At 35.5% G+C, this 26,977-nt stretch overlaps 1 protein-coding gene across 5 annotated transcripts in view; it reads left to right on the top strand.

Annotated features, from left to right (window-relative positions):
* LOC138705745 (zinc finger protein 235-like) overlaps window positions 1-26,977 on the top strand; it is a 135,232-nt gene that overhangs the window by 81,336 nt on the left and 26,919 nt on the right. For 3 of the 5 annotated variants that reach the window (XM_069834337.1, XM_069834334.1, XM_069834338.1), the window contains exons 1-3: window positions 14,867-14,970; window positions 23,423-23,560; window positions 24,988-25,125. Coding sequence is in view for 4 of the 5 variants with exons in the window: in XM_069834334.1 (XP_069690435.1) it covers window positions 23,447-23,560; window positions 24,988-25,125 (252 nt within the window). In the remaining variant the exon portion in view is untranslated. Of the gene's footprint in view, window positions 1-14,866; window positions 14,971-23,422; window positions 23,580-24,987; window positions 25,126-26,977 lie in introns of those variants that run through there. The other 2 variants (XM_069834336.1, XM_069834335.1) reach the window with 2 other exon arrangements.

The following is a 26,977-nucleotide window of genomic DNA, read 5'->3' on the forward strand; positions in this document are numbered from 1 at the left end:
CTACGTGATCAAGCCCCTACAGTCTCGGCTGCGCAGAACGAGGAAACCGGGGAAAATTGAACGCTGCGCTTGCCGCCATATTGTTGGAGAGCAGACACGTATTAGCAGTACGTAAATCACGAAATTTAACACTGTAATGAACAAAAATTGACAGATTATGGCCTTTTTCGACGTTTAACGTAGAATTGGGACGAAGTAAACATATTCAAAGTTTCATCGATGCGTCAGAGCATTAAAGGAATGGAAATACGTACGCAGCAAATTATAGAAAACATGCTCATACATCCATAAATAGGCCTACAATATACACATTATAGAATGCATAATTTTAAGATAATCAGCATATTGTTAGGTTTCAGAGAATCGAAAATTACATTAACATAGCCTACATTACTTACAGGTAACAATATATAAATATATGCACCTTGATTACACAAGTTTTTATTGTAATCAAATTCTTAAGTGAAATAAATATGTGATAATCAGTATAGACCTGTTGTTAACCCTAGGATGCATGAGCTACTTTTCCTACACATTTATATAACATGGCTCCATTGGACCCGTATGCTATTTAACGAGGAATTACACATAAAATGGAATAATATTAATCTATTATTTTATTTAATTTGAATTTAGGAGTTTTAATTGTGGAAAATAATATAAAATTTTATAACTAAGTAACATGTGAATATACAAATATATAATTATATACATTTATTTGTACAAGATAATAATGTAAGTTCCTAATATTTTTCTTTGGGCAAAGAAAATAATATAATTTTATAATTAAGTAGCGATTGGTAATAAATTCTTCTTATTACAACACAAACACATAATGATGATGATAATAATAATAATAATAATAATAATAATAATAATAATAATAATAATAATAATAATAATAATAATAATAATAATAATCCGTGGCGCTGCAGCCCACGAAGGGCCAAGACCGACTAGCCGGCTGCTGGCCTCACTGCCACATGCTGAAACAGAGATGGACGATCATCCAATCAGAATGGAGGTATTGTGTAGTTAGCACGATGATCCCCCCAGCCGTTGTAGCTGGTTTGCATAACCGGATTTCGCTACATATCGTAGCTCCCCAAGTGCATCACGATGCTGGGTGGTCACCGGTCCCATACACTGACCGAAATTTCATAAGAAAATGTCTTCCCCCATGAGGACTCGAATCAGCGAGCATTCCGTAACGCGAGTCCTAGGTAGAATGCCTTAGACCACGACACAACACAACACAAACACATATATTTATTTATATAAGATTATTATGTAATGTATCCACTAGGTAGAAGAACAAGAAGAAAAACAGTAAGGAATAACCACACAAGTACAGGTATATCTTATCAGTCTTTACACTTATTGCACACAACTGTACTATGCTCCTGGCAAACTTATTTGTACACTTGTAGGAGATAGATTTGGTATTTCTATCTGTCGCTGTAGGACATAGGAAACATCTCCTCTTCTTGTTTCGATGGTTGCCATTATTGTTGTTGTTACTTTCCACACCACTACCTAGGTTAGTGATGAACTTTTCCATGTCCACATAAATCGACTTATGCAGATGGAGATTGAACGATCTTCTAACCATGTATGGTTGGACCATTTTCATTGACATCTCTTTGATGAATAGTCTCCACTTGTGTAAAAGTCCTTTATGGTACCTGAAGTGCTGGATACAATACAGAATGAATGCATTTAGAGCAGTACCGGTAACGACCAAAATGTTACACCAAAGCTGCATGGGCCAGCGTTTGGTTTGCATTTTACAAGTATAATTGTGCGCTTTCAGATCCATTACATTAACACCACTCTTAGTGCGACTGCAGAATTTTACAATCTCCGGTTTCTTTTTAGGTGATGTTCGTGAACAGCATTATCATAGTACTAAGCAGAATAGTGCATTTGTTTGTCTTTGGGCAAAAACTAACTATTGACATGTCCTTGTGAAATACAAATACACTTTTGTTCACTGGTCGATTTTGCATTGGATTTCATTTCTTTTCGAATGTCTTTCTTGTTTTTGCCTAATTGATCCCACAATTGTCACTCTCTTCTCCAACATATATTGCGCCAAAGGTACATTTATAAAATAATTGTCTATGGTGATATTTCGGGCTGTACCAAGTACACAGCGATTTATAAACTTCACAATATTGAGAGCCAAATCCTTCTGTGGCGGTTCTCCGATTTTTTTCCCCTGAATATACAATCCCGTGAACGGCATAAGCAGTTTCTGCTTCACACAGCCACATAATTTTGATCCCGTATTTCGCTGGCTTCTTTGGCATATACTGTACAAAACTACTACGGCCTCTAAACGAAACCAGCTGTTCATATATTGTGACATTTGGTTGTGGGACCATTACTTTTATGCACTGTTCAGTAAATATTTGCCATACATAAGAAATAAGAACAAGTTTATCTGTTTGTAATCTAACCTTCCGTGTTCTCTTACCATCGAACCTAAAATTCTTCTCATAGCTTCAAAATGATTCACAGACATTGTAAATCTATAAAATGGATTGGAAAATTTACCAAGAAGAAATTCTCTTATTGGAACTTCCCAAGATTTGTCTGCTCTCATATGCAACAAAAGTCCAAGAAAAGCAACCATTTCATCTATTGATACTTCTTGCCATTTCATTTTCTTTAGTAGGTAAAACCTTTTTGCTTCTAAGTTGATACATCTCACAATTTCATCCAAAATATGCAGTGGGATAAATAAATCCCAGGCATCTCTAAGAGTAGCAGTTCCTATACCCTTGAAGGACCTGCTACAAATCTTACAATGTTGTGACAGGAGGCGTACTCTGAGCAAGGGTTTCTGTCCTCCATATCATCCCACTAGAATCAATATATTCTCTTCTATGTGTTTTGATTGTCGACTGGTGTGAAATAGGCGTCCAGATTTCATCTTCATTCTCACACCATCAATATCCAGTTCTACAGAAGAAACTCCATCTTCATCCAGAGTATTGTCATCAATTGCTGGAGATATATATCCCTCATCGTCGTCCGAAATTTCACTTTTCAGTTGTAGAAATCTTGCCAACTCATGAAAATTTGTTCTAGTAGTTCATAGGTTTCTGTTTAGATGGCAGACTACAATAATACTTACGATAATAAAACAATTTAAGCAATGGGTCTATTGGACCCATGTTATGTAAAAATGTAGTATAAATGAACACGAATAAAAAACATACATAAAATAAAAGAATAAAATACCAAATGTACTATAGGTGTATAAAGGAAGTAACAAGAGTAGCATACCTATTGGGCAGAGTCACATTGTAAATTAGTTATTTAGATAATAATTATTAAATATTCCGCCGGGTCCAATGGACCCATGTTATGCATCCTAGGGTTAAGTTTTAGAGAATCGAAAATTATATTACCGGTACTTTTAGACCACAGAACATAAGTAATCTGGCAAAATATAATGCGCAAACTAGCCAAATTAAATTCAATTTATAAGTCATCCTTCAATTAATTAATTAATAATTAATAAAGGGAATACTATCAATTATAAAAAGTACCAGTACCTTATACATTGCAAACAATAGGTAATTTGAAGATCTAAAAACTAAACATAATCACCTGATGTAAATAAAAAAAAACATATTTTTATGAGTGTATTACTTTACATATTGCATTGTTATATATATATATATATATATATATATATATATATATATATATATAATCATTGCTTGCGGAGTGATGGTACATAATTTTTATGCACATAATATGAAATATAAATAAGATGGCATTCCTTACTTGTGATGTACATAATAAAAACAAAACGTTTTCTTTCCACTAATTGTGTTTAACATCTGATGTCTAAGTCTGAATAATTCACTGAGTGGGATTTCTCTACAGTTTGATATACCTATACTACAATGAAGTATTATTTATTGCCGTAAATTACTGATTGATTTTTAATGATATTGAGATTGTAACAACAGAGATAATATGTGGGGATTAGAACAAAAAGCAAGTAAGTGACATTATTAAAAAAAATGAGGTAAGTGCGTGTTGTGATAGCCCAAAAGGATGTCTTTGGGATAAAATCAGGTAAGTGATCACACTGTTCAGTGCTGCTATATGGGCATCATTTCACCAAACTATAATATTTAATTGCATGTAGAACTTTAACTGTAATTTCTTCAAAACTAGTAGGTTTCCGTCACTTACCTGCTTTTTGTTCTAAGCCCCTCATTTATTATCGTACCTTTTGCAAATGGCTTGGAAAATTAAACAGGCATGATACAGCATCATCTTTAAAAATTATATTGCTATTGTTAATGTTATGTTTTATTTTAACGACGCTCGCAACTGCAGAGGTTATATCAGCGTCGCCGGATGTGCCGTAATTTTGTCCCGCAGGAGTTCTTTTACATGCCATTAAATCTACTGACATGAGCCTGTCCCATTTAAGCACACTTAAATGCCATCGACCTGGCCAGGGGTCGAACCCGCAACCTTGGGCATAGAAGGCCAGCGCTATACCAACTTGCCAACCAGGTCGACTCTATTGCTATTACTTTCCCAAAAATCTGTATCTTTAAAAAGAGCCGAACACAATTTTACATAATGTGAAGGCACAAATTTATCTCTTATATAGGTAATAGCAAAAAGTCACTTAGAAAGTAGCTCGGGCTTGTTCAAAGGGAACCTGTAAAGATAGATTGCTGCCTAATTATAAACCTTTTTAACTACGGTATCTAAGATATACATATGTTACAGTTTCAATGAAGCCTCCAGAATTCAATTTTATTATTTTAAAGCTTGTGTACTTACTTGTGAAAAGGAATTCTTGATCTTCTAAGCCATGCGTTATTGCAGTTAGGCCTATACAGCGCACAGGAAAGCACCATTTTACACTATTTACAAAGCACATCACTTCATATCAATTATAATAATATTTACAAAACATAAAATTTCATAATATTATCACATAAATTTACATCACATTCACAGTGTTCACAAAAAACACTCGAGACAAAACAAACATAAACATAACACTATCGTGTTTACCGCTGTTTCTACCAGTAATATGGCGACGTAAACATGCGCAGACTGGTTTCAATTTTGGACAGAACATCAGCGCTCCGTGTGAGTCTAGTATACTATATAATGTCTTTGTACGAGATATGCCCTACATATTTTGAAGCTACTAATTTTGACTCTTCTCACAGGAAGTATAGTGTTCCAATGACGCATAAATATATTTAGGAATGAATTGAATTAACCGTCCACGTACGAAAAATTATATTATTTCAAACCATGATACGTGATCAGGGCCATGATTCAATCTAAGGAGCAGAAAGAATTACGTTTATTCCCAGCTTCTGAAACTTGTAGATTAACTACGTGTGAATTTCTTCTGGGATTCTAAGGTAAAATTAATAAGAACCATATGCACTTACTGCATAGCATCCATAGCATAAAAATATAAAATAAATTACGTAAAACACGTTTTCTGATGTGTTATCATATGTCGTATGCACTCTTTTAATTTGCCTGCCGCCAGAGGGTTACTGTCGCGTCAGCTGTCAAATTTTGGCATATTTTATACGTCTGAGTTGCGTGACTGTATATATTAGACTGTGATATAACCATCAAACTGGTTTGTTCAGTTGATCAATTGTTGGATGTTGGCAGTTCTGTTCCTTTTAAATGTTGAATTATGGAACGGACGAACACGGATTATTACAGAAGAAATTTGAATGCATCGTGTTAAGACGTGTGTAATATTGCACTGGTAGTAAGGTTTATTCTACTAAGACGTGTGTAATATTGCACCGGTAGTAAGTTTTATTCTACAAAGACGTGTGTAATATTGCACTGGTTGTAAGCTTTACTCTACTAAGACGTATGTAATATTGCACTGGTAATAAGGTTTATTCTACTAAGACTGTGTAATATTGTATTAGACTGTGGTCATATTAAGATTCAGATTAGTTGGAATTATAATATAAAATTGTTGTATAATTTCAGTCAGCAACTTATCGAAGTGTAAGTACAGAATGAATTCTGTTACATCACATTAAATTATACACGATGTTTAAAAAATACGGGGCATAATTTCAGGAATGTATTTCCCACATGTAGACAATCAAAATAGTTTATTACAACATGTGTCCGGAAATGATTCATTTCCGAGTTATGGCCTTCACAACATTGAAATTCACCGGAACGGTTTTCTTTCCGCAGGTCGTTGTCATTACAGAAGATGTTCAAAATGTCCACCTCCTGCTTGAATACAGACCTCACATCGATGTCTCATTGACCTACGAACACGATCCCAAACTCCAGGAGTATTGCGTATGTCCTCAGAACATGCCACAATTCGATTCCGAAGGGATTCCAAATCAGGCACCGGAGACGAATAAACCAATGATTTTAAATGGCCCCACAAGTAGAAATCGAGAATCTTCAGATCAGGTGAGCGTGGAGGCCAAGCAATTGGGCCACCTCTACCTATCCATCGATCAGGAAACCTTCGATCCAAGTACCGGCGACTGTACGACTGAAGTGTGCAGGAGCGCCATCATGCAAGAAGTGAATGTGTTGACGATTGATCAGTGGAGTGTCTTCTAAAACATGAGGTATGGTGTTTTCCAGGAAGTTTGTGTACGCCTGCCCCGTCAGTCTATTTACAAGTACATGGGGTCCAACTAATCGATCACCAATGATATCGGCCCACATGTTGAGGGAGAACCGCACCTGATGATGAGATGGAACAGTTTCACGTGGGTTTCCATACGACCATACATGCTGATTGTGGAAATTTGTTATGCCATCTCGTGTGAACTGTGCTTCATCTGTAAATAATACTAAGGCAGGAAAGTTCGAATTTACACCTCACTGCTGCAAGAACCACTGACAGAACCTAACTCGTGCAGGGTAATCTGCTGGTGACAGGGCCTGTACACGTTGCAAATGATAAGGATAGAATTGATATTCTTTCAACAGTCTCCAGACAGGAACATTGACTTGCAACGCTACCCTTCGTGTGCTGATAGAAGGAGTCATGTTCACAGCCTCCAGAATCTCCTCCTGTACTTCTGGAGTTGTAGATCTTGGTCGTCCCCTTCCCAAACCAGGAGAGTTAAATTTTCCATACTCGCACAGACGGTAATGGAGACGTACGAATGTCTTCCGATCTGGACATTGTCGCTGTGGGTACCTCTCCTGGTACAAACGACGAGCCAGCGCAGCATTGCCGTCCGTCTTACCGTACATGAAGTGTATCTCTGCCAGCTCTTGATTTGAATACATGTCGCACAGTCTAACGCCTACACAACACTGAATGTAACCTTCGCCTCGGAATGAACTGTCAGAGTGTCCTCTTAAAGTCTCCTTTGACGGCAACGACCTGCGGAAAGAAAAACGTTGCGGTGAATTTCAATGTTGTGAAGGCCATAATTCGGAAATAAAGCGTTTCCGGACACATGTTGTAATGAACTATTTTGATTGTCTACATGTGAGAAATACATACCTGAAATTATGCCCCGTATTTTTTAAACACTCTGTATATTTCACGAATCACATTATATTTCACGAATATTTTCGACTTATACAAAAGTCATCTTCAAAGCAAACAAAATTGCCATCACCTGTGTTCAATTTTGTTTGCTTTTATTATGTCACCTGAAGATGACCTTTTCATAAATCGAAAATATTCGTGAAATATAATATAATGTGATGTGTGAAATATATAATTTAATGTGATGTGACAGAAATCATTCTGTACTTACACTTCGATAAGTTGCCGACTGAAATAATTATACAACCATGTTATATTATGAATAAATGAGGCTAATAGGCTATACACAGTATGACTACTTTGTCTTCGGATGAAAATGTAAATCAGCTATATAGGCCTAATAATAGTAATACTAATCTTAATATTATAAAACTTACACATCCTGTAAATAATAGATATTAATAATATCTGATTCTAACTGTCATATTGACAAAGCTTATAACCACGGAACTTTCGAAATCAAAGAGATTTGTGTTACTACTTTACAAACTCTTTGATCGAAACACAGTTAGCGCTGCCCCGACCACTGCGGCAAACTAAGGAACATCTATGAGCCCCCAACATCTATCATTGAAGTTAAACCCCCATGCTCCACAACGCAGTCAGCAAAAACCGCCAACCAGGCAAAACTTCCAACACTTTTATACGAAAGCTCCTACATATTTTAACCATAAAACTTATATCATAATAAAATATCAGTCAACATTAACAGACACAACATGTAATACAGCTTATATGGAACACAAACAAATTATATCATGTAAATAATTAATAACGAATTTTCACTCACATAAAATAAAAATTAACAATTTATACAACAATATGCATGATTAATCACAAACACATATTAAAGAGAAACTTGTAAAATTAGTATGTGACAGCTCGTAACATATATGTAAAATCTTTTACTTTTAACTTTTAATCTGTTTTTAGTATTCAGTTTTATTAATATTATTTTAATAACCATTATGCTTGTTACATCAAACTTAAAATTGAGGTTAACGTATTTGTTTATTTTTATTTTATTTATTTTAGTAGGTTATTTTACGACGCTTTATCAACATTTTGGGTTATTTAGCGTCTGAATGAGCTGAAGGTGATAATGCCGGTAAAATTAGTCCGAAGTCCAGCACCGAAAGTTACCCAGCATTTGCTCATATTGGGTTGAGGGAAAACCCCGGAAAAACCTCAACCAGGTAAATTGCACCCACCGGGAATCTAACCCGGGCCACCTGGTTTCGCGGCTAGACGCGCTAACCGTTCCTCCAAGTATTTGAAAATGTAGGTTATGTATCTGATGATATTGCAATGACGACGAAAACGTTAACTAATCACAAAATATGTAATATAAAGGATTCATTCCTTGAATATTGTTTGATAAGTCATTGACTGAAAATAATAAAAACATTCTATTGAATTATGAATTAAACCTATTTCATTTGTGGACATAATATATGTCTATCCCGTTGCTTACGAGATTATACAAGCTGGCGCATAGCGCTTGAAATACGGGTCTGAAGTGGTTCCCTCGTAATGCCAATTCCGCTGCTCGGAGCGCTGTTCTATACTAAATATTCATAGCAGAACACTTAAATTACATTGACATTTGGGACATTTACACGACTCACCATTGCTTATTAAATGCTTCGTACAATATTTTATGGACAATAGACGTAATTTCCAAACTTCTAAGTCTCAATTATATTACAATAAAAGGCTGTCATTCTTGGTATTAAAAGATGTTACATATTATAAACTAAGGTACCGTAATTTCCCATAACTATGGTCCAGGCACCCAACTATGGTCCAAAACGCATTATGTACTACTTAGTCCCCCAAGATTTCGGTGTTTGCCATTTAAGGCACCACTGTGATGGAATTATGTTCCCCATAGGTGCTTCTATCTACCATTACACGTGGCAATGAAATGGATGCTTAACAAGGTCAGTGTGCATCGTTCTATTGAATGTGCGAAGACACGAAATCATTCAGTTTGTGTTTGTCTGTTTTATTAAGCTCTCCTCTGTAGAACTGGTACGTTATAGATATATGATTCTTTGTACAATTAAACCTGGCTATATAGTGTTTACTTTCACGTAATAATTAGACTGGCAGAGGTTAAAGACTCTGCGTGAAAAATGTTTAACCTCAAGGCTAGAAGTCAGTCCTCAACTATGTACCACAATTTTCGTGGACCATAGTTGTATTTCATTTTGAAATATTTGTTTTAATGAAATGTGAACAATTTGATTATTTACTTCTGCAAATACGGTATCTCAGTATATTCTAAAACACCATTTAAGATCATAGTCCAGTAAATAAAGAAACAGGCTGTTCCAGCATCAATGGTACTAGCACGAATGATGGTCCAGTAAAACGAAAACTTCAGGGTAGAAGGAAAACAACCGTGCCTGTAAGTGGCTATGAGAGCGATGAAATTGAATTGGATACAGATTATGATGTTTCCGGTGTACTCTCCATATTTACAGACAGTGAGTCAGATGTGGAATAGAAGACGAAATCTGTTAAAATAATGCTGAAGGCAAATAGTTATATGGTAGTTATGAGGAGGAATTGAGGCTAGGGAAAGTTTTGGAAGTGAAGAACAATGGAGCTGTTGTTTCATGTATAGTAAGACGCGGCAATTACTGAGGTGGCGAGAAATGGAAGACATTTCATTCTATAGAAATGAAAACATAATAAAACAAATTGAAGACCCCATATGCATCTCGAAAAAGAGAGATCTATTTTCAATTTCAGAATTACAAGAGAAGTGGAGATTCAAAGGATAGAAATAAGCCTACTGTATATAGGACTAGTTCTCAGTATGGTAAATAAACATTATCAGTGAATTTATTGACATAATATTTTGCTAAGAATGTGTTAGTTTATTTTGATACCGTACTTATGTTCTTTAATATACAGTAGTTGTTCATTATTGCAGGAAAAAGACTTTCAGATTTCACTTGTTTATTGTGTGTTTATGCAATGTGTACTAATAAAAAGAATCCATGTACTTTTCACTTACTTTTAATATTTCTGTGCTAGATTATGCTTCTACCCTTAAATAGAAACTCAATGTATTGATTTACGAATAATTACAGCCCCAGCTATAGTCCATTCATGCTTTCAAGCATGAATATATGAGTGGACCATAGTTGGGCAACTCAGAATACAACTATGTACAAATGCTTATTATTTTTTTAACACTTGTAATTAAATAATTTCAAACACATATGTCAATATTTATTTAATATACACTTACAAGAGTCCGAAGCCAAATTTCACTTAATCTGGATTAATAGTATTGAATATACAAAGAAAAATGTGACAAATGTGGACCATAGTTAGGGGAAACTACGGTACTAACTTTCTGTTGTTCAATTCATACACCGTAGCTTTTCGGAAATAATGAAAGAAACTTAATATATTTTACATGAACACTGTAGTCTACTCTTTCCACGTATTCATTTATTATTATTATTATTATTATTATTATTATTATTATTATTATTATTATTATTATTCCAATGAATTAAGGTACTGTATTATCTTCCATTTCCCTGACTTCATAATTAATCGTAAGTAGGCCTAACATCCCTTTTTTTTTAATATATTGATGTTGTAGTGTTATGATTTTTACTGAAGCAAACAGCAGTCACAATACATGATTAGTACAAATATGCGATTTTTCTTGCACAACTTGTAGCGGTGAAATTAATATCTAATAGGCCTGCTGATTAACCTGTTACTTACAAATGGCTTTTAAGGAACCCGCAGGTTCATTGCCGCCCTCACATAAGCCCGCCACCATCGGTCCCTATCCTGTGATAGATTAATCCAGTAGTGGGTAGTAATAGCAAATGCTATGATATTTTAGTATGTGTAAACAGTTTTTAAATTAGGAGTTCGAATTAAATTAATTAGAAAGTTAGACTGTAATATAGGCTATGTGATTAGAAATGGTTTTCAAATTTGACCATTTCCCAAAAGAGTAGCCAATTTGCAAAACCAGCTATTTGCAAGTTAGACGAATTTTGGCAAATGAGGAAAATTGTGTAAAAACTTATCCACAGATGCTAGAGGTATGATTTCTAGTTTTTAATAATGGGAAAAAATATTTAGTCTGTCTTCCTACAGCTCAGAAATGTATGATTAATAGGTAATTAGTTATATCGTATATTAATTTGCAAATAGCAGGTTTTGCAGCCGAACAGAGCAGTTAGCAGGATTTGCAACTCTATAGGTGGCCATGTTAACGATACATTAGTTTGCAAAACCTGGTATTTGATCAATGTTAACAGTTAATCTGACAAGACTAACTTGGAAACAAAGTGACGGTAGAAGAGAACATTTTTATTTTCGTTACATACCTAAATATTATTAAACACACAAATATTGTCCTATAAAAAAGGAGAATACAATACTAATGTTATATTTGAAGGTTTCCTTATGTAATACTGTTTGTGAAAAGTGCAACACCCAGAAAGAATGGACCGAACGAACCAAAACTCGGGAGATGTGTAAAACAGAGTACCAAATGTAGTGTGTTCGTACGAGTCCCGCTTCAACTTGTTCTATAGTGATGGTCACATATGTGTTAAGCTCTACCGTGGTGAACGCAGTCTGAGAGCCTGCATTGTTGAGTGGCATTGCGGACAAGTTCCTAGTGTGATACAATATGCGATCTCGCTTCCTACGTATTCAGGACAATCTGAAAATCTGAACTTCAACCGGTGCATTAGAGAGGTCTTAGAGTCCGAGGTACTGTCCCTCCCTCAGGCAACTCCACATGCCATATTTCAGCAGAACAATGTCCGGTCATATGTGGCGAGGATTCTGCAAGTCTTCTTCGAAGAACGACGGGTATCACTGCTTTCCTGGCCTGCACGTTCGCCAGACATTTCGCCCATCGAACATGTCTGGGATATGGTTGGTCGGCAACTTGTTCGTCATGGTCCTCCAGCACACATTCTTGACGCTTGCGGACTCGCATACAAACTGCGTGGAGGGAGATTCCCCAGGAACATATCCAGGAACTCTTTCATTCCATACCACGACGCTTAGAAGCTCTGATTGCTGCGCATGGAGGCTTCACTCCATACAGAAATCTCATGGTCACAGATCAGGTACAGTTCTGTAATTCTAATCCTTTGTGTATTGTCATATATCTAAACTGTGATATCAATTTCATTTCAGTCACATGTATACTTCTTGGTGTTGCAATTCTACAAACATCAATGTAATATAACACTTCACAAATTGTTCGGTTCTTCCTCATCCATGAGTTCGAAGTCCACTACATCCGTATGTTCATCCTCATCTTCACTCAGGTCTGCAACAGCAAGGTCTTGCTGCTGGTTGAACATTTCGGTGTTAAAGGTCAGGTTTGCATTCCGAAACCAGTCCTACCCGAAGTGCAATTCCAGAAATCTTTCAATGTCTCTGATGTTTGCTTCTTTAAGGATGACACCCATTGGAATGTAGTCCTTTTGGAAGTGTTTACCTTTATTGTTTAAACTTTTGGATTCGTCTTTTCACTGGTACCATTCTCTTCATCATCTGTATCTTCTCCCTCAACACTAACAGAGTTATTGAAACAGGATACACCATATCCACACACTCATTTCGGCAAAAGTGGAAAAAACTGCAAGATAATCACAGTAACCACTTCAAGACTTCAACACACTTAACATAAAAGGTTAGAAGTCCCCGATAAAGCGCGGGCGGAAACTCTCAGCCGATATCTTAAATGCAACAGTATAGTCAATTTAACTTTACGAGCAAAGAGTAGCTTTATTATCATCGTCTAATAATAACTTAATCGTTATTTTAGTATGCTCAATGTAATCCTTATGGAGATCGAAATAGCAGCTTTTGCATCCGTAACTCTCAATATGGCCATGTTGTCTCAGTGACATTTAGCAGGTTTTGCAAAAGTAAACATTGCATAGTAGCAGGTATTGCACCCTTACGCTCTCCACACTTAGCAGGTTTTGCAACCGTATGCAATTTTATTTACTAGATTTAAAGGGTTTAGAGTTGGATTTTTAACCGAATGTATGGCTTATTACGTAGCTAATTACGAACAGAAACCATGGTTACCATTATCTCATTTTTCATTTTTTTTTTTATAGTTAGCTGGTTTTGCATCTGGGCTACTCAAAACATAAACACATATCTCAGGGACAATATTTTTTAGAATTTGCTGCCCATAGGCACATGCGTATCTGCTCTCCCCGATCCCCATTTCATTTTTAGTAATGTCTGAATTTCGCTCCCCTGAGATGTTTTATGTCGTCACTCATGACAACATGTCAATTTAATGAAAACATAAAGTAAAATTTTCGGTACACTTTGCAGTGATAACTGTACTTTATCACAACGAATAATTGTAGTAATTATTATTTATTTATTTATTTATTTATTTATTACTCGTAATATCGTAATAAAATTTTATTTGGCTTGGAGGATGAAATCGCATTGTTGCGTATGTTCTGTCCTAAATAATGCAAATCGTATATGTATCAATATTCAGCAGTAATAATTAACCATTGTCGTGGAATATTTCGCCACTATAAATGATGGTAGTAAATCATACTCTTTTCCTCGAATAACGCTACTGATTGCCTTAAGGCAAGACAAGCTAAGAACTATATTAATTTGATTTTGATGATGATGATGATAATAATAATAATAATAATAATAATAATAATAATAATAATAATAATAATAATAATAATAATGTCTGAAAGGAGCAGAAACCGGTAGTTCACTTTCAGCAATTATAAAAAATTAGAGGGAACGAAATCTGAAGGAAAAACACTGAACTGAAAACAATGAACTTGCCAAAGTAAATTAACCATATGAACAATGTAGTTTGGAAGCAAAATTTTTAATTCAACAAATTCAGACTTTCGGGAAATAAAATTGTAAATTCCATTAAATGACGCTGAAAATCTGCATACTGATATATAATAAGTCATCAATAAATCTCAAATAAGACTGTAATATGCTTGGCATATTTATAATTTTCGTACTCGATCAATAATGCACCATTAATCAAACTATTTTCACGATACACAATGCTTAGTAATGTAACTATTCATAATTTCTTAGTACAGCGAGGCGAACCTAGCGGCAGAAATTGTCATGACTGTCAGAGACTTGCTCTCGACCGTGCTATGCGCCAGCCAAAGAGTTTGTAATAACAAGAGTTTGTAATAACAAACTCTTTGGCGCCAACTTGTATAATCTCGTAAGCAACGGTCTATCCACTGCTTGCTTGATAGCTTCACTTACCCGAACATGCGCTCGCGTCTCTGCATCTTACAATACATAATTTGGGACGTTGAATCACTGAAATACGATATTATTCTGCAAGTGTATATATTGTAAGTAAATATAGACTATAGTCTTGACTATAATCTTATCATTCTATATTGATTCCGGTATATGTTTTACATCAGTATCGCTACCTGTATTTTATTGTTGCTAGTGTCGTAAGAAGTATTAACTTCAACTTTAATATCAAAGCGAGATTGAAACTTGGTAGGCCTACGTTGATTTTATTCCGATAGGTGGTATGCTGGCGAATACTGACTTGTTCGCTGCCTAGGATCTCAGTTCAATTAGGGGGGTTAGGTCTTCCAAATACGGTAGTTATAAACTGTCCTACTTATTCAAATCTAGTCTTTCAGGTGAAGCTCCCTGTAAAGCAGATTTGAATAATTTCAAGGGAAAAATTATCCAAATCTGCTTTACAGGGAGCTTCACCTGAAAGACTAGATTTGCATAATATATACTTCACTGTGTACGTTAACAGAAAACCACAATTCTAAGTCACACAGAGATTGTGTGCACTCAATGTGGGTCTCTGGCGTTTCGTCAGCCCACGCGAGTTGTGTGGATATAAAGAGAAAAGTTGAGACGGTGTCCGGTGGAGTTCCCGGGTAGCTCAGTTGGCAGAGCGCTGGTACGTTCAACCAGAGGTCCCGGGATCGATACCCGGTCCCGGAACAATTTTTCCCTTGAAATTGTCTTACTTATTGTACAGTACCTGGCCACAGTAATACTTGTCAAATACTTCATTTTAATTCTACATTTACTGAGAATTTATTCAAAAAAATACAACTATGATATCTTCACTACACTTTCAGAATATATTTTGAACAATATTTATATTTTCAGATTACAAAATGGCAAAATAATACTTTATATAAGCCCATACGAAGAACACAAATAAATTGTAATTGTAATCTTGTATACAATTTTGACTTCTTCCATATCTTAAAGCTTCATTGCTAGTGTAAGATCTATGGAATACAATAAATGAAATGAAAGAAAAAAAATAATTTATGAGCTCTCTTCTTACTCAAATAACATCCTCAACTTTGCATGGCTTACTCTCAATGCTGGATTGTGTAACCTGATGGATTCTATAATTTTGATTCTAAACCAGAAGTAGCCGTTCATTAAGTTGTACTTTGGTTATAATCTGTATAGCCATTTCCCTTTTCCCTAGCCCCCACAAATTCTGGATTAGGTTCAAATCCAGAGAATTTCCAAGCGTATGAGTGGTACAAACTTCGAAATTTAATACTATTTACAGTTAGATGAAAATTAGAGATATAGTATTAGAATATGCACAATGTTTAATACATATATTTTTCCAATCCTTAATAGTGAAATGTCAGTGCTGCTTTGCCCATCATCATCATTACATGTTTCAGAAAATATTTTTAGTATGCATGCAGCACTTGTGTACTTGCTCGTACAATCTCTTGCTCTCTTTCGGAAATCACCAGTTCTTCACATTAGTTGTCAACTTTTTTGTTTTTGTTTTTTTTTTGTTTTTTTTTTTATATTGAGAATTTTCGTGTCATCTCTTGGTGATGTTTTTCTTTTTTAACGGCATTTTTCTCCGCTATGAGAAGATAAATCTTCTGCCATTTCCAATGTCTTCTAATGCGGTTGAGTCTTGAGAAATGCTAAGTTTCTTCGCAATTTCCCTTTGTGAGAAATTTTGTGCTCTTGATCGAAGCTGCAAACCCAGACTTCTTCCGAGTCGTGAGATGCTAATTTTGCTCATAATCAACACTGACAAAATCACTCCAAAAGGAACAGTGTATAATATGCACTAAACTAAAACACAAGGATACATTATTACTGTAAACCAATCTAATATCTCACTGGGACTGTGAATTTATGAAAGCTAAGGGAATCTAATACGAATACTCAAACTGCCTTAACAAATAGGCTATGTAAAGATTAATTTTTGGTCCTACAGAATATATTTGTTATGGTAACAATTGATATTGGAGGAGAAAAATTCGCTCCGGCATCGGGGATCGAACCTGGGTCCTTGGTTCTACATACCAAGCGCTCTAACCGTTGAGGAGAGGGATTCGATCCATTGCTGTGGATTGAACTTCGGCGTATATAATTTGCTGCGTACGTATTTCCTTTCCTTTAGTGCTCTACCGCCATATTGTTGGAGAGCAGATACTTATTAGCAGTACGTAAATCACGAAATTTAACACTGTAATGAACAAAAATTGACAGATTATGGCCTTTTTCGACGTTTAACGTAGAATTGGGACGAAGTAAACAAGGTTTCATTTAGTTTTTACTGACTGATCGCGGATAAATTATTGTGTTGGTTGCTCCTTCGTTGCAAATGGATAGATATTTAAATATACATTGAGCCAATATATCAGTGTTTTTACTTTATAATTCTATGCCGTTTACAGAGCTTTATTCTTTTTAATTAGGCAATCCCAGTGCAGATTCCTTATCTGGTCCGACTCTTTAAGCACCATTCAGTCTCTCGGTTCTCATGATCCGCTTGTGTTGAGAACCCAGGAGCTTCTCCACTCACTCCTAAGCTCTGATTCTGAGCTCATAGTAGTGTAGATTCCGATTCATGTTGGAATCCCTGGTAACGAAGCAGAGGATGCTGCAACAAGGGACGTGCTATGAATGGCTCTGAGGTTATTGGCGTGAGAGGTGGCAATATATTCAAAATTATTTGAAATATAAAATAAGGTGGGAATGGGAAGGAGAATGGTCTGCACAAGAAGGAAACAAATTACGAAGTATAAAGAGTATTGTTCGAGTTTGGGAATTGTTCACAAGACCGTCATGATATGAAGAAATTTTACTCACCTGGTTTAGGATTGGCCACTGTCGCCTGACACATGGCCATCTCCTACGGGCGAGCCTCAGCCAGAGTGTGATATGTGCCATGTTCCATTTACGGTGAAACATATTTTATTGCAATGTAGGAAATATGACCATGTCCATTGGCAATATGCATTTCGGTCGACTCTACATGACGCTTTTGGAAATGATTTTAATTGTACAAATGCAGTTCTGGGATTTTCATCGAATACAGGACTTGACAGTGTGATTTAGTTTTTTATTGACCTGTTTTATATATCCTCTGGAGCCTTTACATCTGGAGGTTACATTTGTTGATTTATATATATTTTTAACATACCTTACATTTCGGACATTTACATCCGGATATTTTATAAAACTTTATTGTTTTAAGTGCGCCAGATAATATATCACTGGTAGTATTTGTTTTATTATTTTATTCTTTCTTTTGAAATACTACATAGGATATGAGAACTTCTCACTTTTATAATTTCTTAAGAACCACCTTGTGGATACTACATTTGTGGTACCTTGTTTTTACTGTGACAGCGTGTTTTAGTTTCGTGTTAGTTTTCAGTTTATTGTATTGCTGGTTTTTGTTTTTTTGAAGAATTTTAGATAAGGAGGCAAATAGCCAGAGTAGCTGACGCACCCTTTTTTGAAACCCCACTATCTTTCTCTCTACTACTGAACTACATAACGGATAATACATTATTTTACACTAAAATAAAGAGAAACTCTCCAAGTTTTTTACATACCTCACAGATGCTCAATGTGTCCATCTTTGCTAATACGGCATAAATCCATGTGGTAATCCATCTCGCCTCATACACACTCCAGCATATCATGGTTTACCGGAGCCACAACAACTGTAATCCGGTGGCGAACTTCCTGCAGATCAGCAGTGAGTGGAGGCATATAGACAGTATCCTTCATAAATCCCCACAATAAGTCACACAGAGTTAAATCCGGTGATCTTGGTGGCCACTTCATTAACGTCATCTTCTCGTCCTGTGTGTCCGATCCATCTCTGTGGCAAATTTTGATTAAGATCCTCCTGTGCGTTGTTGTGATAGTGACAGGGACATCCAGCTTCCTGAGAGATGTAATCATTGCTGTCTTCATTTAGCTGAGGCATCAGCCAGTTTTATAAAATGTCCAAGTAAATCATCCCAGTGACGATGGGCTCTACAAAAAAAGTGGTCCATACACCTTTTCTTTCGAAATCATACCTTAGGTGAGTCTCGCACATGCTCAGTGACTGCGCGCGAAATTTCAGTTCCCCATATGCGCGCATTGTGCCGATTCACTTTTCCAGAGAGGTGAAAAGTTGCTTCGTCACGATGAGTAAATCAGCAAAACTGTGTACTTCAAATCTTTGACGAGGTCCTTGTATATTGCAACATACAAAACGATTGCTCACATTTAGTAAACGTCATTTTGTCATTATTGATAACTACTGCCACCTAGCTATAAATCATGGCAACTAAGAGCGAGCTTTTCTTATTAAAAGACTTGCAGAGTTTCTCTCTCTATTGGCATGTAAATTACCGTGATATGTTGTGGACTTTATTTGTTATTAAACTTTAAAATGTTTCACGGACTTATGAATAGCCCCATTCTATGAAACTGCTTAAATTTAACTGCTTGTTTAAACAAGAATACATTGTTGAAAATCAAATTGGATGTGTGTTTATTGTTAATCGCTATACCTAAATCCTGCCCTGCCCATCACAACCCTCAGTTACATTTGCAATCTGTATCCTCAACAATACTATTTAATCACTTTCCAGCGTGTGCACTATATAATTCTATATGAGAGCGTTATTCCGCAAAGATGTGAAGTTCATTTTTCAATTTACTTTATACTTCCTATTGAAATAAGAAATACTCGTAACAATTATTATACCACCAACAAAACCAATGCTTAAAAATAAACCACAACCTGGCGTTCAAAAATCAATTTTGTTTCAACAATGAATAAGTTGTAATATAGGCCTATTTATTTCCGTCGAGTCTGATGTGCTTCGTCAGATCGACTTTGATGACATCATCAATGCTTCCTCTGTGAAGAAAGTGCGATGGAAATCTTTATAATTCACATATAACATGCATGTATTTTGATTCCAATAATTTATTTTTTTCTGATTGTAATATTTCATTTAAAACTAATTTAAAGTAAATATGACCTGTAATAATGCCTGCTCATAAACTGTTCGTGAGAGTTGAGGAGAGGCAAATTTTAGTACTGCCTAGGAGCGGCACTATACTTAAATCCGGCCCTGCCCATGGGAAGAGATTTTCACACGAAGTTCAGCTATTATCTGTGGATTTCGAACTGGCGGCTCAAGGTCGCGTACAAACGTAGAAAAGTACAAACCACGCACGAGTCACTGAACTGAAAACTGTGAACTGAAGCAGTGGTAATTCCAGCTGACTTTAATTGAGGAGAATGATCCAGGATTGGCGTAAGCACACGTGGCAAATGCAGTCTGTTATTTGACCTTGAGCCGCCGGTTCGAAATGCACAGATAATATTCTGTGTGACCGCTGTTCGCCCTGCATTGTGATCAAATAGTGCAAAGCCATAGTTATTAATTCAATCTAGTCCCAAAACCGTGTTGAACAGCTCAAGTGCTGTTCTGTTTGGTCCCTCCGTATGAAACTTAGATGAACCTTGGATATATGTGAGGGAGATTTTGCTCTGTACTCCATAACATTTTGTTTTGAATTATAATTTCTAAGACCTATTTGTATTGAGGCCAGGTGCTTTCTGATGTCCTACAACAGTAACCTTTTTTCAGTCACTTGATCAGAATTGATGAAGTACATGCTACCAATATTGAAAAGTAACACTGTGACTTCAATTAAATAATATGTGGAAAGGTACCAGAATGCTTAACATACTGAAGTTGGAATACGAGACATTGGACATACTGGACTTCAGATACAGATATTTGAAATACTGCACTTCTACATACAAATCATTTGACATACTGTATTGTAACATAATGGAATTATATTTCAGTTTGGCTATTACAAAGTGAAACTAACTAATAATGTTTACCATTCTTTAGCTGGAAACAGTTGTGCCATCCTTCTACATTATTAATAGCTCTAGGTTGATTTTCTAATGCTGCTGTATATTGATTCCACAGTTCTGGTTGATATCGAGATGGAACAGCATGCCTATGATCCCTTCGTTCTCGTCCACTGTTATAAGTAGCATTGAAGTAATCTGCAGTCTCAGGAATACCATCATACAGTTCGTGATAAGCTTGATGTACATCTGTCGAAACAAAGGCTACACTCAGTAGTTGATGAATTGCATTACGGAAGGTTCTGTCTTCAGCGTCTTCATACAATCTTGTTGAACCTTTCTCCTGCACAGACCTATAAACAGATTCTCCAACATGGAAGAAGCTTAACTGCATTACGGCTTCAGGAAAAATAACTCGATGGACATTGATAATTTCTAATTCAAAGTCGCTTACAGTTATTCTTGGGTTATGACATCTCTTTGCGCACAGAAATAGTATATTTCTTGAAGGACTTGTGTGTACAGAACCTCTTCCTTAGATGACAAAAGGAAATGCATGTCCCATCTAAATACTGTGTATTGTGAATATCTGTGTTATTATAGGAGGGGAAAACCAGAATGTGCCATCCGTCAGCCACATTTCCTACTGGCCTAAGTGAAGAAGATCATTATTGGTCGAAAAAATTACACATTTTCTGTCACCTGGTTCAGTTAAGTTGTCAAGGAGTAGGAACTTGTCGCCTCTTAAACTATTTCTATAATCTTCATGAATTTAATTAATACAGTAGAATCCCTCTTAACCGGCACCAAAGAGACCAGGTTAGTTCCAGATACGAGATTTTCATGGTGCCAAATGTTGAAACTGCAGCCATGTGAATTTCATTTCTCTATCACTTACTCATAACTGAATAAACATACTGACTGTGTGTATTTTCCTTATTAAAACACATCACACAACACAAATAATACACTAATTTTAGGTTAGAAAATTCACTGAAAACGAAAGTTAGTGTGAATTTCCTAATGTGGCAAAACTGATGGCCCAGACTATGGCAGTGTGGCAGATTTAAACATTTTTTTTTTTTGGCCTAGCCAAAAGTGCCGTTATTTTGGTATTGCTGGTTATATGGATGCCGGTTACTAGTGATTTTACTGTATCTCAAAGTCTTCAGATTGTTTGTCAAGTTCGCATGGCAGCTTCTGTTCATCTCTTCTAAGTGCACTCCTTTCTGGGAGCTGATGTCCTTGTTCTCCTTCTGCCATTTTCTCCCTCAGAATTCTAACTGGTGGTAACTGCGTGACTATTGTTTTTTGCTGAAACAAGTTCCTGATTGGAAACATGGCAGCACCTTGTTTCACAACTATACATACATCGCGTCCTTCAGTCAACTATCCTTCGAAGTGCGCACATACAGTATTCTGCTGCCATAGTAATTTGGTCACTACAAAATTTTATATACCCTAAACACTATGGGTACCAATTACAATTAATAAAAAGTACATAACAAATAATAAATGTTTCCAAAACAACTCTATGTGTGAAATATGAAGCATACTGAATAGCAGTACACAGATTGTGTAGTGTGTAAAATGGCAGTATGTCTAATGTCAGTATAGCAACAAAAGGTATGTGAAATCTATAGAATGCCAAACATCAGTATGTGAACTGCAGTATGTCAGATGTCACGGAATTATGTGGAAAAAATTAATCCATGGTCACTCGCGCTCTAGGATTGAATCTAACAATTTTATACTTTTTTTCTATAATTTCTTTGTTTTTAATTTTGAATTGTTGTCCTTTTAAAAATGCCCAGTTAGATTATGTGGGTTTGGTGTGGTATGTTTGTCGAGTAGATGCGATGTTTGTTAGTGGGAAAGGAGTGGTGAAAGCAACGGGTGACGCAGCATGTTAATTCCTGTCTCACAGCTCGAGCGGTCAGGTGTGTCGACTGTGACGAGAAATTTAACCGGGAGAGTGATCACGTGCGTGAATTTAACGTTATGGTTTAATTTAATTGAGTCTTATTGTTATCCTGGACATCATGAGTCAAGCAAAGATCATTAGTTGGTTAGAAGAGGAATCAGACGAAGATCAGCACTCTATACCAGTTCCAATTTCTGACTCAGATGGAGATACTGAATACAGCGGACACGATACGGCTTCAGAACATTCAGATGAAAGTGATACTAAAATGTCTAATGAGAATGTTGGAGCTGGAAGGCCAAGAACAGTAAATGCCATTTATAGTGGCAGTAATTATATTAAGCTTATGTTTTGTTTATGAGATGATAATGATGTTTTATAAATAACAATTTTGAGTGCAGAGTTATGATACTAGTATATTCAATAAAATAAAGAATATTAGTAATATCACACAATTAAAACAATAAAAAATTATACATTATGAATTTTATGATTTGTAAAACATTATCTTATGTTACATACCACCTAAAAACGCTAGTGATCGTGTTACACAACAAAGTGCGAGTAATCGTGAGTTAAGAGTACATTGATTTGAGATCTGGTTCTGTTACTTTGATACACATTAGCCAATGATTGCCATGCAGAACCAGATTGGCGGTTGTTATCAAGTCATCTTTAAAATATCTAATAAAATTATTCACGATGTTTCTTTGTTATCTAGGAACGGAATTTATCCCATCTGAAAATGTCCAGCATGAAGACAGAACGCGTGGACCAGAGTTACAATATCAAATCAGAGATAAAGGTTGAAGACACTCCAGTGCCTGGTAGTTTTCCTGTGCTGAAAACTGAAGTTGATGTAAGTGGTTCACTGACAGGTACAGCATTTGTAAGTATGTCAGGCCTATTAACAGTCTCGAATTGTATTAACTGTTTTTCACTTTTTCCATTACGTTCACAAATTGGAAGTAATTCTGAATTATATTTCTGACAGGGATCAGTGAATTATCTCGAATACACGGAGAAAATTGTGCCTAGGGACAGATTTCATTTTAAGTTTACGAAATTTGTTATTTTGTTGTTACTGATCTAGCAATTACTATGCTAGTCATTGAACTGTGAGTTCAAACAGATGTAAAGGCTTATACAAAACTCACAAAACATTTGGAAGTCCTCTAACTTTGTTAAGAAGTAAGTTTATAGAATGATAAAATATAATGATGATAATAATGATGATGATGATGATGATGATGATAATAATAATAATAATAATAATAATAATAATAATAATAATAATAATAATAATAACAACAATAATAATAATGTTGCAACTTGTTTCACAGTGCATGTTCCATATTCAGATTTTTGATAATGTTCTGGACTTACAGTTATAAAATCGGCATTTACACATATTTCTACGGACTTCAATCTCCATAACCTTCTTTGTCTGTCACAAAACCAGTCTCTTCATTTATTTTACAAGCTTGCACAATTTACTATTTTTTTTCCTCCAAAATCTATCGCTCAACCCCTTTATTTTCAACTCCAGTTCCACAAATGTTCGTGACAAATTCAACGATATTCACTACCAAAATCACCAAGAGCACCTGTGCGCTAGTTTTTCTATGATTTTTTTTCTGAAGTTGTTCGCATACCATGCTGAGGAAAGAAGAATATAGACTTGTCGACCATCCTCGACAGCAGAAAATTTGCAAAACTATTTATAATCAATAAATAAAAATATATTTATATACTTACTTGTATATTTATTCGATGATGGAATGATCTGCAGTGTGCAATGAGGAACTTCATGTAGCCAAGATGTCATACGAATAATTAATAATATTCACATTACGATATTTTTTAAAAAGTCTATCGCATTTTATAGTTGCTCTTATGAAGTGATAACCTTCGAATGTAATTCACTAGTGTGCATGGAGTGAATTCTGAGTACTGTAATAAAATTCCGTGCTTAAACTGAAGAAAACGTCCACAGGTAAATCATATAAATTCTTTTCTTCAGTCGTAATTTCAGTGCTGATGGTATATTGTAAATAACTGCGGATGTGTTTTTTTAATGGTACAGTATATCGTGAAATTATGCGTAATTATTGTTTCCATGATAATTTTGTTTATGTGATTGTTATGTCGTCTTTACTTCAGCCATGTTGTAAAATTATTGCGACGATGCGGCGTCATCATTTGTTAAACTTTACGAGAATAAAGAGATATCCTAATGTAAAATAATCCCTAACTGTCCAATTAAGATGTCTCGTTTTACTGCAGGAACAGAATCTTTTGGATCAGCATATAACTGGTGTAAAGGAGGAATATGTTGACCAGAGTCATGATCTCACATCTGAAGTGAAATTTGAGGAAGATCTGAAGTCAATTTCGTTTCCTGTAATGAAATGTGAATCTGAGGTGAGTGAAGCATAAGCAATGCACAGTGTTTTCTTCTTCCAGTGTTTATCTTGTATTTTGATTGGTTTATACACTGCCTCTGGTCTATGATAGAGACAGAAAAGATCTCATCACTATTTACAATTACAGGTTATGTCTTGTTACAGAGAAGTCTTATGTTGAACTGTTATCTCCCATTATGTTTTAAATTTGGAAACGAAATTGCTTGTTGCACTTGCTCTTAATGACTGTGAAGCTACACACAGTTTGTTTGGTAGTGCTAAGTGCACGACTTCTTTTTGTTGCCTCTGTACCATTGTCTAAAATTGTCAATACTTTTACTGTTTCAAATAAGTGATTTTGTTTTATTTGTAGATCTACGTACATAAATTATCACCCATACTTTATAAAGAATAGACTATCTTTTAAAATTTTCATAAATTACACTACCTAATACTGCGACCATAGTAGAATGTTCAGATTGTTTCATGATACGTATATTTTCCATAAAACTCTTCATTAAGATTCTAGGTACTGGAGTTCATAAGAAAATGATCGCAGAAGTTGACTGCAGATAACTCAAACTCTGGATACAGATTCCTCAGGCAAGGGGGGTTACGGTATATGATAAGTTAAAAAGAAGAACTTCAATGAAATTCCATTACTGTAAATTCTAATCCTGTTACCATACAATGTAAATGTGTTAGATAACTAAGAAATGTTCTTAAAAATTTTTTAAACAATAAGAACACCGTCAAAGTAAAAATTCAAAATATGAAATTTCTTTTGCTTACTCAACATCACTAATTGATCCTAAATTTGGAACGAAATATATTTTAGGTGAAAGACATATCGTTTCCATTTCATAAAGCTATAATGTGATAAAGATGGAAAGATATATACATAGAAAATAATGGTCTTACCTTAAGGTATAGTGAATACATTATAAGCAAGCAGAATGGTTTCCTTTTGGTGGTGTTATATTTATTTAGTATTTATTTATTTAACCTGGTAGAGATAATGCCGTCAGGGCTTCTCTGCCCCTTTACCAGGGGTTATAGGTACCGGTACTACATTAATTGCTTACACTATGTTTCTTAGCAAGAACAATGACTTTGTGATACAGTGTAATTTTTGCTTGCATAGTTAGCTCAATTAAAAAAATAGAAAAATCTAACCTTTTATATAAAACTGCATATGTTTATGAATAGCCTGCACCAATATTTATAACAAAAATAAAAATCCTAATTTTTCATTTGTATGTCCAAATGTCCAAGCTTTTATCATCCAGTCTTCTGTCAAAAAATCTGAAAGTTAGAATTTATAAAACAGTTATATTACCAGTTGTTGTATATGGTTGTGAAACTTGGACTCTCACTTTTTAGAGAGGAACATAGGTTAAGTGTGTTTGAGAATAAGGTGCTTAGGAAAATATTTGGGGCTAAGAGGGATGAAGTTACAGGAGAATGGAGAAAGTTACACAACACTGAACTGCACGCATTGTATTCTTCACCTGACATAATTAGGAACATTAAATCCAGACGTTTGAGATGGGCAGGGCATGTAGCACGTATGGGCGAATCCAGAAATGCATATAGAATGTTGGTTGGGAGGCCGGAGGGAAAAAGACCTTTGGGGAAGCCGAGACGTAGATGGGAAGATAATACTAAAATGGATTTGGGGGAGGTGGGATATGATGATAGAGACTGGATTAATCTTGCTCAGGATAGGGACCAATGGTGGGCTTATGTGAGGGCGGCAATAAACCTCCGGGTTCCCTAAAAGCCAGTAAGTAAGTATGTCCACATTCTCCTATACTCTATATCATAATAAGAGAAGACAAATTTCAAAGGAACCGTAATTTAATGGTAAA

This window comes from Periplaneta americana, chromosome 9, assembly GCF_040183065.1.
Source record: "Periplaneta americana isolate PAMFEO1 chromosome 9, P.americana_PAMFEO1_priV1, whole genome shotgun sequence".
Taxonomy (NCBI): Eukaryota; Metazoa; Arthropoda; class Insecta; order Blattodea; family Blattidae; genus Periplaneta; species Periplaneta americana.